This window comes from Antechinus flavipes, chromosome 5 (assembly GCF_016432865.1).
Source record: "Antechinus flavipes isolate AdamAnt ecotype Samford, QLD, Australia chromosome 5, AdamAnt_v2, whole genome shotgun sequence".
In the NCBI taxonomy this organism is placed as follows: domain Eukaryota; kingdom Metazoa; phylum Chordata; class Mammalia; order Dasyuromorphia; family Dasyuridae; genus Antechinus; species Antechinus flavipes.
In genome coordinates, this window is record NC_067402.1 from 287,984,922 (window position 1) to 287,998,975 (window position 14,054).

General features: G+C 47.2%; 1 protein-coding gene across 3 annotated transcripts in view; it reads left to right on the top strand.

The window, feature by feature from the left end:
* GRAP2 (GRB2 related adaptor protein 2) overlaps positions 1-13,305 on the top strand; it is a 104,094-nt gene extending 90,789 nt beyond the window's left edge. For 2 of the 3 annotated variants that reach the window (XM_051962063.1, XM_051962064.1), the window contains 5 exons: positions 1,551-1,670; positions 6,178-6,346; positions 7,913-8,092; positions 8,701-8,814; positions 12,541-13,305. In XM_051962063.1, coding sequence (XP_051818023.1) covers positions 1,551-1,670; positions 6,178-6,346; positions 7,913-8,092; positions 8,701-8,814; positions 12,541-12,720 — 763 coding nt within the window. In that variant the 3' untranslated portion in view covers positions 12,721-13,305. The remainder of the gene's footprint in view (positions 1-1,550; positions 1,671-6,177; positions 6,347-7,912; positions 8,093-8,700; positions 8,815-12,540) is intronic. The other variant, XM_051962065.1, reaches the window with a different exon arrangement.
* Positions 13,306-14,054: the final 749 nt, after the last annotated feature.

Consider the following 14,054-nt stretch of genomic DNA (forward strand, 5'->3'; position numbering starts at 1 on the left):
AAAGGATGCTGGGAGGACAGGGCTTTTGTAACTTTTAGCACACTATAGAAATCGATGCTATCGTCACATTATTCTATAAACTTTTATTATTCTCCCTTCCTAGCAAAGTCCTGAGTAATTAGACTTAAGAGGTGTCTAATTACTCCTGGTTAAGTCTGTGAATATTTGCCCTGGAGGTGCCCTCCAAACCCCTCTGGTTACAGACCCGGAAGTCTCCTGTTCTCTAAGACCTGAACCCCTCCAGGCTCCCTGCCCCAGGGGCCACTTTTTGTTTGCCTATTTCTTTATATTTCTCTCTGTGTCTTTGTCCCTCTCTTTCTACTTCCTCTTCCCTATCGTTTCCCTTTCACTCTTCCTGTATTTTTTATCATTCTGTCTCTGGCACACACACTCTCTCTCTTTGTATGTATGTGTATATGTGCATCCTTCAGACATTATCCCCACCATTCCTTGCCAGAGTTGTAAAAATACCAACTATCACCACCAATTATTATTATTATCATCATTGTTATTGTTATTATTCCCTCTGCCTTTCAACACACTCATAGTATATAGGGTAAAGGAACTAGAAACAACCTCAAAGTTCCCCTAGCCCAGATCTCTTGTTTAACAGAATGGGAAACTGAGGCCAGGAGCGAGGAAAGTGGTTAGCTCAAAGTCACAAAGCCCTCCCCACAAAGAAAACGCTTCCCTTGTCCCCACATCTCAGTTCCCTTCCCTCCTCCTCATGTATCTTTTCTATCACTTTCAGGAAAATTGTTGCATACACAGATATGGCCAAATCAGCACAAGGGGCTGCACACAGGCCCATGATAGATGTGCATTATTTTGTGCCATCAGTCCCCTGCTCCGAAATCCTTAGTGGTTCCTTCATCCTGCAATTGGCGCAGAGGAAAGGAGGTGGGATTTGGTGTCTAAGAACCCGAATTTGAATCCTGCCTGGCTCTGCCATATACAAGACTCAGTTTCCTCCTCTGTAAAATATCAAACAGATTGGACTAAGGCTCCTAAAGTCCCTTGTGGCTCCAAATCCTATCATTCGATCCATCAATCAACGAGCACTTTTTAAGCAGCCCACGGCCTCCACGTTGTGCTGTGGGCTGCAGCTCTCTTTTTGGCCCCTCCTTGCATGTGTTTTTCTGGTCCGGAGGCTTGAAATCCCCAAAAAGGACCAGCCTGTTCTGCCTCTGGCTCATCCTCCCAGCAGTCCTCACTCCTCGGCTGGTCCTTGTGCCCCTTCCAGCAATGACTCACTCCCACACTGTCCGGATTCTGTATGTGGTATATTTCCATGGTTCAAGGTTTTCCAGCTGGAAAAATCTTTCTTCATGTTGGGAAAGAAAAAAGAGGGAAAATTACTCACCTGGGGAGATTAACTCCCGGAAGAAAATCGAAGGATTGGTTTAATCTCGGAGGAAGGGATATCCTCCAGTCTCTTGTCCATCTCTGCCCCCCCCCCGGCCCATTTTTCCTATTTTCTCCCCTTGCTGTGTCCTCTGACTCCCTTCTCCTCCTCATCATCATCTCCCTGCTTTGTGCCCCCTTTACAGTTGGTTTCACGAGAACATCTCCCGGCACGAAGCGGAGAGCCTGCTCATGGGCAAGGACGTGGGCTTCTTCATCATCCGAGCCAGCCAGAGCTCACCTGGGGACTTCTCCATCTCTGTCAGGTACTCACTGGCCAGGCCTCAGACTTGTAGCCCACTGACCCAAGGAGACTTCCCTGTGGAAGTCACAACAACAGAACGTGGGGAGGGGGAAGCTAGAGGCGAGGGAGGCAGGAAGAGCCCAGGACTCCCAGAATCTGAACTCAGTACCTGGGATTCCAAGTTCAGGCCTCTGTCCACTCACCTCCAGCCACCTTCTCTCTCCCTTTAAGTTCTCCTTTCTGAAAGGAAGGGATGAAAGCGCTGATCCCTCATATACGTGAAAGCCCAAAAGAGGAGACAGAGGAACACAGAGGAAATCCATCAACACTGCCAGGTTCAAATCCCACTGCCACTGCTTACTTCCTAGGTGACCTTGGATATATAATTTTCTTTCTCTATAAAATGAGAATGTTAGACCAGACCATGAATGGTCTCCCCGCCAGCTCTAGAGCTATTTGCTCCTAGGACTCTTAAGCTAAGTGATCTTAGGCAAGTCACTTAAAGGCTCTGTGCCTCAGTTTCCCCATCTGGACTACACAAAAGATGATATCTGAAAAGTTCTTTAGAAATATTAGCCTTTATTATTGTTATGAGATAGTCTCTCCCAGCTCTAAATCTTGAATCACTAAATATAAGATGACTACATGAAAATATGGATGAGAATAATAGTTAGCTTTTTTTAAAGCACTTGAAGGTTTGGAAAGCACTTTGCATCCATCTAAGTGAAGAAGTAGATAATCGGATAGAGACATGAGTTTAAATATGACCTCAGTCGTATCCCTGCCTCGGTTTCTCCCACAGTAAAATGAGAATTATTTCTGTGTTGTGAAGAGGATCCAGTGAGAAGTTGCAAAATACTATTAAAATAGATTATCAAAATGCTAGGTATTTTATTATCATCATCTCATTGTACTCTCACAACAGCCCTGTGTGGGTAGTAGTATCACTGCTCCCATTTTCCAGATAAGGAAACCGAGTCTGAGATGTTTTGTGACCTACGTAGTATTTCAGGTGCTCCATGAGTCCAGTCTTCCTAGCCATCACACACCCAGCTGTCTCCCCAACACGACCCTCGATGTTCTAGACCAAAGACTGGAGAGCTGTCCAGAGAGACGGACACTGGCCAAGGACACAGCATCCCTGGTCAGCCGGGTCACTGATCAGCTCACGTGTTGCTCTTGAGTTCCACATCCGAGTGTGCAGGAAATGAGTTTTCTCTTCAAGGGCAAGGATAGAGGGCAGACTCTCCAGGAAGGCTCATTAAGCCCTTTGATTGGAGGGGGATGGAGAAGGGGGGGCTCCTTCCAATTCCACCCCATTTTTAAACAATTGCCACTTTATTATTTTTAAGCACTCTAATCATAATCTAGGTTAACAAAGTGCTGTCGATTAGGAGCCCTGTGGAGGCCTGTTTTAATATTATGATGATGTTGATTGCAAATCATTTCTATTTCCACCCACAGAGAAATGATTTGTAATTAGCAGAACAACTTCCCTCCAACTGTGGGGTTACCAAAGTGTTTGAATATAGTCTCCTCCCTTTAGCAGGTTAAACATTCCCCTTGGAAGTCTGTCCGAGCCGTGCAATAGGTGCTTAAATAAAAACTCATCAGGTGGGACCAAACTGAATTAATTGGAGGTGAAAGAACGCTCCAGCGCTAGTTACAACAACAAATTGCCAAATGATGCTGGATAATTGGACCTCAGTTTCTCTATATGTCATACAAGACTATTCCCAGCTCGGTGATCAATCAGTGCATTTGTTAAGTGCTTCCGGTGTATCAGGCGGAAAAACGAACAAATAAAAAAAGATAAGGATACACCAGCCCTGAAGTCTCAGACCTCAGACACTTAGCACTTGCTGGCTGTGTGACCCTGGGCAAGTCACTTCACCCTGTCTGACTCGGTTCCCTCACTCCTGTCTCATTCTGCATTTGAAGCTCTCCGGACGGAAGGACAATAGCTTGCTTCATGGCAATGTTCTTGGTCTCCCGTCCCCGATGACCAGTGAATCGAATCCAGCTGCTCCTCCCCCTGTATTCTAACCAGGACTTGTGATGGTTCATAGATCCCTGCGGTCTCTTAGTTGGAAGGACCTCGGAGGCCTTGCGTCCAGTCCATTGATGGCCGAGAGTCCTCCCTTCACATCCCCACCAAGTGGCTGCTGGGCTTTCCTTGAGGACCTCCATGGAGCAGGCAGCCCTATCCCACTTTAGGCCAGCTCTCATGTGAGGGAAGTTTCTCCTGACATCCAGGCCCAAACCTGCCTCTTTGCCATTTCCCCCGTCCCCACTAATTCTTCCTTCTGGGGTCAAGCAGAGTGAAGTTCCGCTCCAAGTATCCAAGCATTGTAGAATTCCTAGGCTTCCTGTATTGCCTGGTTTAGGAGATACTTAATAAACGAGCAACTAGGGGGTGACATAATACAGAAGTCATGGATGGGAAAATGGAAGATCCAAGTTCAAACCCAGCCTTAGAGGCCCATTTGCTGAGTGACCTTGGACAAGACATTCTCTGACTTAGTTTCCATATCTGTAAAAATGATAGCACCTGCCTCCGAGTTGTGAAGATCAAACGAGAAAGCACTTTATAAAAAATTATTTATAAGCCTTAAAATGTAATATTAATGCTAGCTATTGCATCAGTCATGATACAACTGGGAAAGGCTTGGTTCTTCTCAGTGGTTCTGTGACCCAAAGCAATCCCAATAGATTTTGGACAGAAAATGCCATCTATATCCAGAAAAAGAACTAGAAAGACTGAATATAACCATGCTATGTTCACTTTTTTTTTTCTGTTTTTTTTTTTTTAATCTCTCCCATGGTTTTTCCATTTGGCTCTGACTTTTCTCTCCCAACATGATTCATAAAATAATGTGTCTTAAAATAAATAAATTTACTAGAAAATGCTAATTATTATTAGTTATTATAAATTCATGTTGACTAAGGAAAATCTTCAAGAGTCAATGTTTAGTCATATTTTTCGTTCCTTCTCTCTCTCTCTCTCTCTCTCTCTCTCTCTCTCTCTTTCCTTTCTCTCTTTCTTTCTTTCTATTGGAGTTAACACTTCTTGGCTGTGTGACCCAGGGAAAGTCACTTAAGTGTCTAAGTGTCTGAGGCCAGATTTGAACTCAGGTGCTCCTGACTGCAGGGCTGGTGCTGCCATGTATTTCAAAGAGACTTTAAAGATAAAGTTCATCCCCTTCCATTTGACAGAAGAATGAATGAGGCTCGTTTTCACTCAGGTGATCTTCCTCCCTTTGACTTCTAATCCTTGCACAGGGTGTACAGAGGTTGGATTCTGTCTGAGCTTCCTTTCCCCTCTTCAGTCCTTTAACCTTTGACCTTAGCATATCCAATGACTGGTCATCAAGTCCCTGCCTGTTTCCCCTTTAAGGATGAGGACCATATTTTCCAAACAGTTTGTCTCTAATTAGGAGGAAAGTTTTCATGACATTAAGTTGAAATCTAATTCCCCGCTTTTAAGAGTAGGGTCCTCAAGCCTAGGCCATGTGGAAGCAGCTACGGGAAGGACTGTGGGGGATCAGAAATGGGAGGTCACAAAAAGTCAAGGAAGGCTTCATGGAAGAGGGGAGGCTGGAGCTAAAGCTGGCTTAGACATTTCCCCTTTTTTTCAGGGATTTCAGCTGAGTCTTAGGTTTAATGAATTGAGAGCTGGAGGGGACTGTAGACTACCTAGTCTAGCAAGCATTGGCTTTGAACTCCAAAGATCTGGGTTCAAATTCTGCCTCAGTTACTTTGGCAAGTCATTTGCCCTCTGTGGCCCTTTTTCCTCTGCTGTAAAGATGTTCCCTGAGGTTCCTTCCAGCAATGAATTCTTGACCCCATGATCACTCATTCTTGCAGACCATCTCTAATCCTCCTGTTCTATACCTGGACCCAGATGGCTCTGGAGGGGAAAGTGAGGCAGGTGACCTTGCCCAGCCCTCCCTCACTTCAATCCCATTCACTGGCACAGCACTGAGTCACTTCCTTGATCATAGTCTTCTTTGAGAACAAAAAACCAAGATTCCCTGCTACATCCTCCATCCTGGCTACCTCCCTCCTTCCCAACCGCTGCCTAGAACCAAGTAGACTCTGGCTAATCCCTCTTCCCCAGGACAGCCCTTCAGATACTAAATGAGTTTTGAAATCGGGTCCTTGACGACTCTGGCCTTAAGGAACTGACGGCGGTGTTTGCCAGTTGTTGGGAGTTTATTGTATTTTATTTTTGTCTCTAGTAGAGATGCTGGCTTGAGTGTCCTTGACACAATCTGGCTTGTAAAATGGCTTTCTGCTGATAATAAAATCTGTTACATGAGAGGAAGCTCCCCTCCTTCTGGCCTTTCCTGGTTGTGACGAGTGGCTGTTCCCATCCTCCCCAGATAGAGCTGGGTGTCCAGGCTCGGCTGGGTCTTGACATGGATGCTTCCAGTTCCCACGAGACCCCCAGCATCCCTCCAGGGAGAGAGATGGAAGCCGGAAGATCTCCTTTTGTAATGGATTCTTTGTGTTCTGTTTGGGCCCAGACATGAAGAAGATGTCCAGCACTTCAAGGTCATGAGAGATGCCAAGGGTCACTACTTCCTGTGGACAGAGAAATTTCAGTCCCTGAACCAGCTGGTGAATTTCTACCGGACCTCCTCCATCTCAAAGCAGAAGCAAATCTTTCTGAGGGATGGGAGCCGAGAAGACCAGGTAACCCATGGGGGATGGAACCCCGAGGAGAAAAGGATCAGACTCGGAGGCATCGTGTTTACAACAGCCAGTCAGTCAGTTAACAAGCATTTATTAAGCACCTACTATGTGCCAATTACTACAGTAAGTTTGGGAGCAAAAACAAGAAAGGTAAATAGAAAGGAAGGCAAAAACAGTCTCTGCCCTTAAGGATTTACATCCAAATGTGATGTAATCGAACCTTGATTATGGTGGGTGCTTAATAAATGCTCATTGAATGAAATTGAATTAGAATAAGGGAAACCAAGTACTGATAACTAAATGTATATAAAACACAGTGTGACTAGGAGGTAATAGAGAGAAAGCACTGGGGGCAGGCTATAAATAACAAAGTTGGGATTTATTTCTTTCTTTTTCTCTCTTCTTTTCTTTTTCTCTTTTTCTTTCATCCCTTTTTCTTTCTCTCTTTTTTCTCTTTCTTTTTTCTTTTTCTCTCTTTCTTTCCTTCCTTCCTTCCTTCCCTCCTTTCTTCTTTCCTTCCTTCCTTCTTTCTTTCTCTCTTCCTCTCCTCCCCTTTTCTCTCCTCCCTTCCCCTCTCTTCTTCCAAGCCCACAGTTTACCAAGAGCTTTCCCCACAAAAACCTTTTAAGGAGGTAGCACAAATGTTAAATTTCCCAATTTGCAGATAAAGTAATAGGTTCAGAGTTGGGTCTTGGGACAGGAGAAACATCCCACAAAAAGTGTTTGAGCTGAGCTTTGCAGGAAGCCAAGAGGCAAAGGGGAAGAAGGAGCTCCTCTCTGGACCTGGGGGGAAGTAAAGATACAGTCAGGAGGTGGAGTCTCTCCCATCCTTCCTAGTTCTGAGATCCCAGTGGGTCACCTTAAGTCGCCTCAGAGCACTGTTATACCCCTTAAAATGAGCTGTACATATACGAGTAGTTCTTATTTATAGGTTTAATTAGCGTAACCATTCTATCATAAGCAATAAATGAATTTTCCAAGGAGCAAGTTGAGGGCTAAGAGGCAGCTCCTAGAAGGGGCATTGGCTGGAGCTCTAGAAAGGCTCAGCTCTTTGGGGGGAAAAAAAGACCAGAGCAACAAGGACAAAGGGGAGAGGGAATTTCTACCGTTTCAAGCCGCCTTAGTGTGATTTGGAGGCCCCTTGTGAGATGGGTGGGACCTGGAACGGATCCCTTTCTCTGAGGGGATTCTTCTCAGACTCGCCTATTAGTGATCATGGAAGAAAGGCTCAGGAGACCTGAGCTAATGCTGGGCCCTGTACCTGGCACATAGTAGGCAAAATTGGGAGCTGGTGGGAGGAAATGGCCCAAGTCACGTTCCCTCCCTGAACCTGCTCCTTGACCTGCAGATTGGAAAAGTTAATGTTTGTGCTTCCTCAAAAAACTCTCCGTAAACTGAGAACTTGGGAGTGGTGAGTTCAAATCCCATCCTTGCCCTTTATAGCCGGCAAGCTGGGCAGTTTCTGAGAGAGCTGGACCGGATGCCTCTGAGAGCCCTTCCAGTTGCAGAGGGAGCATCCCATGGTGCACCTGATGTGACCTCTGGCTCCCTTTGTCATCCCTCTAGAACTGCTGGGGTGGGAGCCTGGAACGGCGGCTCCAGGAAGGGCTCCACGTTGGCAGAGAAGAGCCTCGTCCTTCCACGAATAGGAAGCTGCCCGACCACCCCCCAGCTCTGCAATCGCATTATCAGGAGCAGCCGCCACCCCAGCAGCAGCAGCGGTTCCAGCATCATCAGCTTCAGCCGGTACCCTGGGAGAGGGAACCTGGGCCGGGGCAAGGGTGGCTGGCTTGGAGCCTAAACTGGGTCAGCAACAGACCTCTTTCCTGGATTCGTATTGTCAAGGGCCCCCAGCAGGCCGAAAGCTGCGGTTCGGGGCGTTTAACTTTAGCTCTAGAAGGGATCCTGCACTTTACAGATGGGGACACTGAGGTCCAAAAAAGTAAAATAACTTAGCCAGAGGTTACACGGGTAATAAAGGGCAGAAACAAGGTTTGAACCCAAATTCAAATCATTCCCATTTCTTTGAGTGACTTAAGGATCACAAAGGCATGGGAGAGAGGGAAGGAAAAAAAGAAAGAAAGAAAACAAAGGAAAAGGATGTTATTCTACTCCTTTTACAGATGAGGACATTGAGTCCACTCCAGATCAGGTCTTTACCCTTTCCTCTATCAGTACTAATTAATAATGTTTCAAGGATGTAGTGGATAAAATATCAGCCCTAAAGTCAGGAGGACCTGAGTTCAGATCTGACCTCAGACACTTAACGCTTCCTAACTGTGTGACCCTGAATGGGTCACTTAACCCCAATTATCTCAGAAAAATAAATAAAATAAAATAATCTCCCTTCCTAGGACCGGCGAGGAGGCAGTTTTGACATCAGTGATGGACGCCGGATGAACCCTGAGATGAGCCCCGCCCTCATGCATCGGAGACACACAGACCCGGAACAGCTGCAATTGGTAGGGGTGCGTATCTGGCCTTTCCTGGCTTCTCCCAGGCAGCAGAAGGAAGGGGAGCCAAATGGTCTGGGGGTGGGAAGGGAGGGAAGGAGGGAGAACTGCCCTTCCCGGAGACAGCCTCTCTCTAAGTACTGCAGGGGCACTAAGGTCCGTGGGCAGCAGCCCGTCCTAGCCCTGCGATCGGCCCTTTGAACCCCGTTTGGTGGAGGCAGAGGATTCAGCCTCTTATCCTTCCCTGGTATTGCTCAGTCTTGTACCTACTTGCCTGCTTCCCGGGCTTGCCTCGGCAGCAGGCAGAAATAAGCCCCTCTTGGGGCACACCTGCTGGGGCCTCCTCCCCACCCAGCTCCTTGGGCCTTCTCGGGCTGATGGAAGTACAAAGGACGGGGCCATTCGCCAGCATTCCACGGCATCGGGGCAGAGCAGCCAGGGCCCTTGGGCACAAGGAGGAACGGGGAAGGCCTTCCTCCTCGGGTCCTGGCAGGCCTGGATTCCAGGCTCTCTGCCTGGCAGGAGGAACTACCCAAGAAAAAGTCGCCATCTTGGAGGTCGTGGGTTCCCCAGTGTCGGGCAAAAGCTGGCTGACCGCTGGGTGGGGGCCGGCTTTCAGCCGGTGGTTCCGAAGCACCGTCCCAGCAGCAAGCTACAATTCTGTCCCTGTGAGAACGGAGAGGACGGGGGCCGGCGGGCAGGGTCATTCGTCTCCTTGGTCCGGCTTAGCCCGGACTGGAGCCTGCCTGCCTTGGGAACTTGCCTCCAGCGGGCACACCCCGAGTGAGACATTCCCACCCTCGGGGCAGCATCGGGAGACAGCTCGTCACCCATCCGTCCTGGCTCGCTGACAGTAACTGCCAGCTCTGTTATTATAAGCTTGAGGCCAGTTTGTTGCTGTCACTGAAAGAGACTCCAAAGTGATTTAGAGGGATTAACAGGGGAGCTGACGTCTCCGGATTCCCAAGCCGGCCTTCCTCGGTGGGACAAGCTTTTCCTAAGCACCTACTATGTGCCGGGCCTAGGGACGGAGACAGAAAAAGCGGACATTCTAACCGAGAGGGGCAATCCCTTCCCTAATAAGCCTCTCTCTACTCCAGGGGCACTAAGGTCCATGGGCAGCAGCATCCTAGGCCCGGAATCAGCCCTTCGGTGATGGAGGCAGAGGATTCAGCCTCTTATCACTTTCACTTTATTTATTTTAAGTAAAACCAGGGCGCTGATTTGGGCTAACACGTCCTACCCAGGAGACTTTGGACAGGTCCTCCCTCTGTAGAATGAGGGAGCTGGAGCAGGGGGCTCAGATCCTTTTCAGTTAGAGCTGAATAACCAAAATAACCTCAGAAAAAGGTAATAATGGGGGGATGGGCCCCTGCAGGAAGACACCCCAGAGCCCTGAAAGAAGAAAGCAGAGAAGGGAACACCTCAGGCCTGGGTGCCCAGAGGTACAAGGCCCGGGGACTGGCTATCACGTGCTGGGAATAGCTGCCAGGCCAGTCTCCTTTATCTTGTTTGTAGAGGGTCCTTCTGTTTCAAGTTCCCCTTTGTGGTTTCAGGAGGTCAAGGAGGCTCTCGTGAAGGAGCCAGGGTCAAGAATTAGAAGCTTCAAAAACTAATAATTCAAAAAAATTTTTAAAAGAGAAAAGAATTAGAAGTGTCCCTTCCTGCGTCCCGGAGGTACAACTGCCCACCCCCAAACTGTGCCCCAATTTATAAAGCACCTACTAGGTGCCAGGCACTCTATGTGTTGGGGAAGTAAAGACAAAATTGAAATAGTCCCTCCCTCAAAAAGCTTACAATCTAATGAAACATACACGGTCCTCCTCAAGAATGAGGGACAAATGACCCGCTATCATATCCCCGACAAGGGTCATCCAGCTTCTGCCCGAAAACCTCCACTAAGGGAACCCACGACCTCCCAAGATATTCCAGAGCAGAGGCAGCGTGAGTCCTGGAGGCTCCTCGGGGAGCTCCTGCTTCCTCTCTAAGCCTCCTGTCACTAAAGAGCCGCCGATCTGTACCACGGAGAGCATTCCCACACCAGGACTCCCCGGTCTAAATTAAGCCTTGCAGGGAAGCTTTTCCTCCTGGGGCAGGTTGTGGTTTTCCTCTTGTTCTCAAAAAGGCCATGATGTCATGCAAGGGAGGGGGGCTGGGCAAGGGCAGGGGCCCAGTGGCCAACTAGGGATGGCCCAGGATGCAGGGGACCCCTGGTCCTTTCTAAGTTAAAACTTAACAGGTCTCAGTTTGACTCAAGTGATCCCCAACGGGTGACTAAGGCTCTATAAGAAATAAAGCAAAGAATGGTCACTTTTACCTATTCCAAAAAAATCCACACACATGTGCATGTATGTATAAATATGTCTAAGATGTGTTTATTATGTACTTATATACATACATTTATGTGTGTTTATATACATACATTTACATATGTTAATAACTTTTTCTACCTTATTTATGTATGAAACATATTTAATATGTATTTATATATACATGTGTGTATGTATATACTTATATACATACATTTATATATTTATACGTTGTTTATACATTTGTACATTTTCTACATACATATATATAATGTATACATTTATACATTATATATACATATGTGTGTGTATTATCTTTATATGTGTCTGCATACATGCACATATACAAAACATGTTTGGTGTGCATTTTATACATAAATTCACACATTTATACATACACATACATTATATACATTTATGCATTCTTTATAATATATGTATATGTGTGTACATGCACACATATGTTTATATAAAGCATATATAATATGTATTTTATACATGCATTTATGTATAAATAAGGTATGAGCATATATAAATGTATTATATAAACACACATATAAATATATAAAAATGCATATTAAACATGTGTACTTGTGTGTTTACATATTCATGTGTTTACATGTTTATACACATGCATTTACATATGTTTATAACATTAACACATTTATACATTATTTATGCCTATAGGTATATGTATATGTACATTATTTACACATTTATGCATTATATATACACATAGGTATATGTGTGTGCATGTGCAGCATGTATATGCATAAAGCTTTATAATATGCATTTTATACATACATTTATGTTTATATGTGTGTTTATTCACACATCTATATGTAAATGTATGTGTGTATTATTTGCATTTATACCCATTTGTCTATTATACATACATATATAATACATTATTCATACATTTATACATTGTATATACATATATGTATATATGTGCATGCATGTGCACCAATGAGTGTAACGTGTGCATGTATGTGTTTAAAGCATGTTTAATAGGCTTTTATGTACATACATTTTTATGCCTTCCACATCTGTACATTATTTATACACGTACATACATACATTATACATCTATGTATATGTGTATGCATCTACAGGCAGATTTGTATGTGGATGTGTTTGGGAGGGAAAGGCCCTTAGGATTCTGAGATTGCCCCCCAGTGGGCTCTGAGCCAATCGGGGCCCTCACAGTGGCCAAGCGGCCCGGATTTGCGCGAGGAGGAGCCGGGCCTCCCGAGGAGACCACAAGCCTCAGTTTGCCTGGAACCCCACCACGGTTCCTGAGGAGCCCTTGCCCTGGGGGTGGGCCCTTGGGGGGGGGAGGAGGGAATGGAGGAGCACCAGAAGCCCCCGACTTACGGCCTGGATCTTTCTTTCTGCCTCTGGCCCCCTCCCCTGCCTCCCCCCCCCACAGAGAGTTCGCTGGGCCCGGGCCCTGTATGATTTTAAAGCGGAGGAGGAGGACGAGCTGGGCTTCTGCACTGGCGAGCTGGTGGAGGTCCTGGACAGCTCCAACCCGTCCTGGTGGACCGGCCGACTGCACAACCAGCTGGGCCTGTTCCCAGCCAACTACGTGAGCCCTCTCCCGCGCTGAGGCCGGGGGCCAGGCCCAGCCGCGGGGAAGGGGAAGGGGAGCGGGGTCTCTTACAAAGGCATGAGATGCGAACTTTTATTTCTGTAATTTATTGGTGAGGGATGATAGGTTAGTTAGTATAAAAGGCACCCAGGTAGGGGGCTCTTTGGGTCCCATCCCCCCTTTCCTTCAAGAAGGGGGGGGCAGTGCCCTCCCTGAAGTGCCCTCCTTTCTCTTCCACCTGGTCCTGAGTCCTCCCTGAGAACGGGAAGCAGAAGCCCCCTCCCCACAGAGGAGGAGACATCCACGGGTGCAGGGCGGGCTTCAGCCTCCCCGCTCCACCCCACCTCTGCCAGCTGAGCCCCCGAGCCCCTGCTCCCCTGGCAGGAGCCGCCTCTGCAGGGAGAGGGCCTCTGGGTCGGGGCTGTGTAGGGCAGCAACACAGGAGGCAGACGGAGAGAGAAAGTCAGGGTGGAGGGGACGGAGCACGGGACTGGGACGCAAGAAAGCCCTTGGACTGACGGGCCCAGGAAGCCAATGGGCTTCTCAGAACCATGGTTTTAAATGCATATAATAAAGTACAGAGGATTACAAAGGAAAAATATATATACATTTATTTTTAAATTCTGAGGTCCCAGGATGAGAAGCCCTGCTCTGATCTAATCCCCTCATCCTAGAGAGGCAAAAATTGAGTCCCAGGGAGATCACACACTTTCTAAACACCAGAGGCAGAATTGGAACTCAGATCTTCTAATACTCTCACCACTCTACCACACTGCCTCCCAAATAGAGAGAAGGAAGAAGAACAAGAATCCTGGGAGTTGTCATGCACTTCTTGGGCTTCCCAGGTTACCTTCTAAGTATCTGGCCAACCTGGAGTTGAGATCAATCGTCAGGATGGCTCAACGTGCATTTTCTGGTCCGTTCTCGAAGTTATCAGCTAGTTCCTACGTCCCCATTGCACAGATGTAGAGACTGAGCACAGGGGCCAAGTCTCAGGAGACCGAACGGCTTTTCACAGCCCACTTGAACGAGAGCCTTCTTTTCTTTAAAAGAAGGAGGAAGGCGAACTTTGCAAAGTGCCCTGAGCCCTGGGAACTGCGCTGAGAGTGGCCATCATGTGCACAACATCTCTCCATTTTGGAGATGCTGTCTCCATGACACCAGAGGGAGATCTGGCTTCCTGTAAGAATCCCCTGAGGACCCTGGGGTGGGGGCTGGGTATCGGAGGCATCTCGGCTCCGTCGGACACCAGCCGGCCTCTGGGAAGGGCCCGGCTTCACTTTGGAGAGAGAAAGCTGGGGGACGCCAGTGACCCCCAAGAATGGCCTTGGAGAACAGCTGGGGGGGGGAAT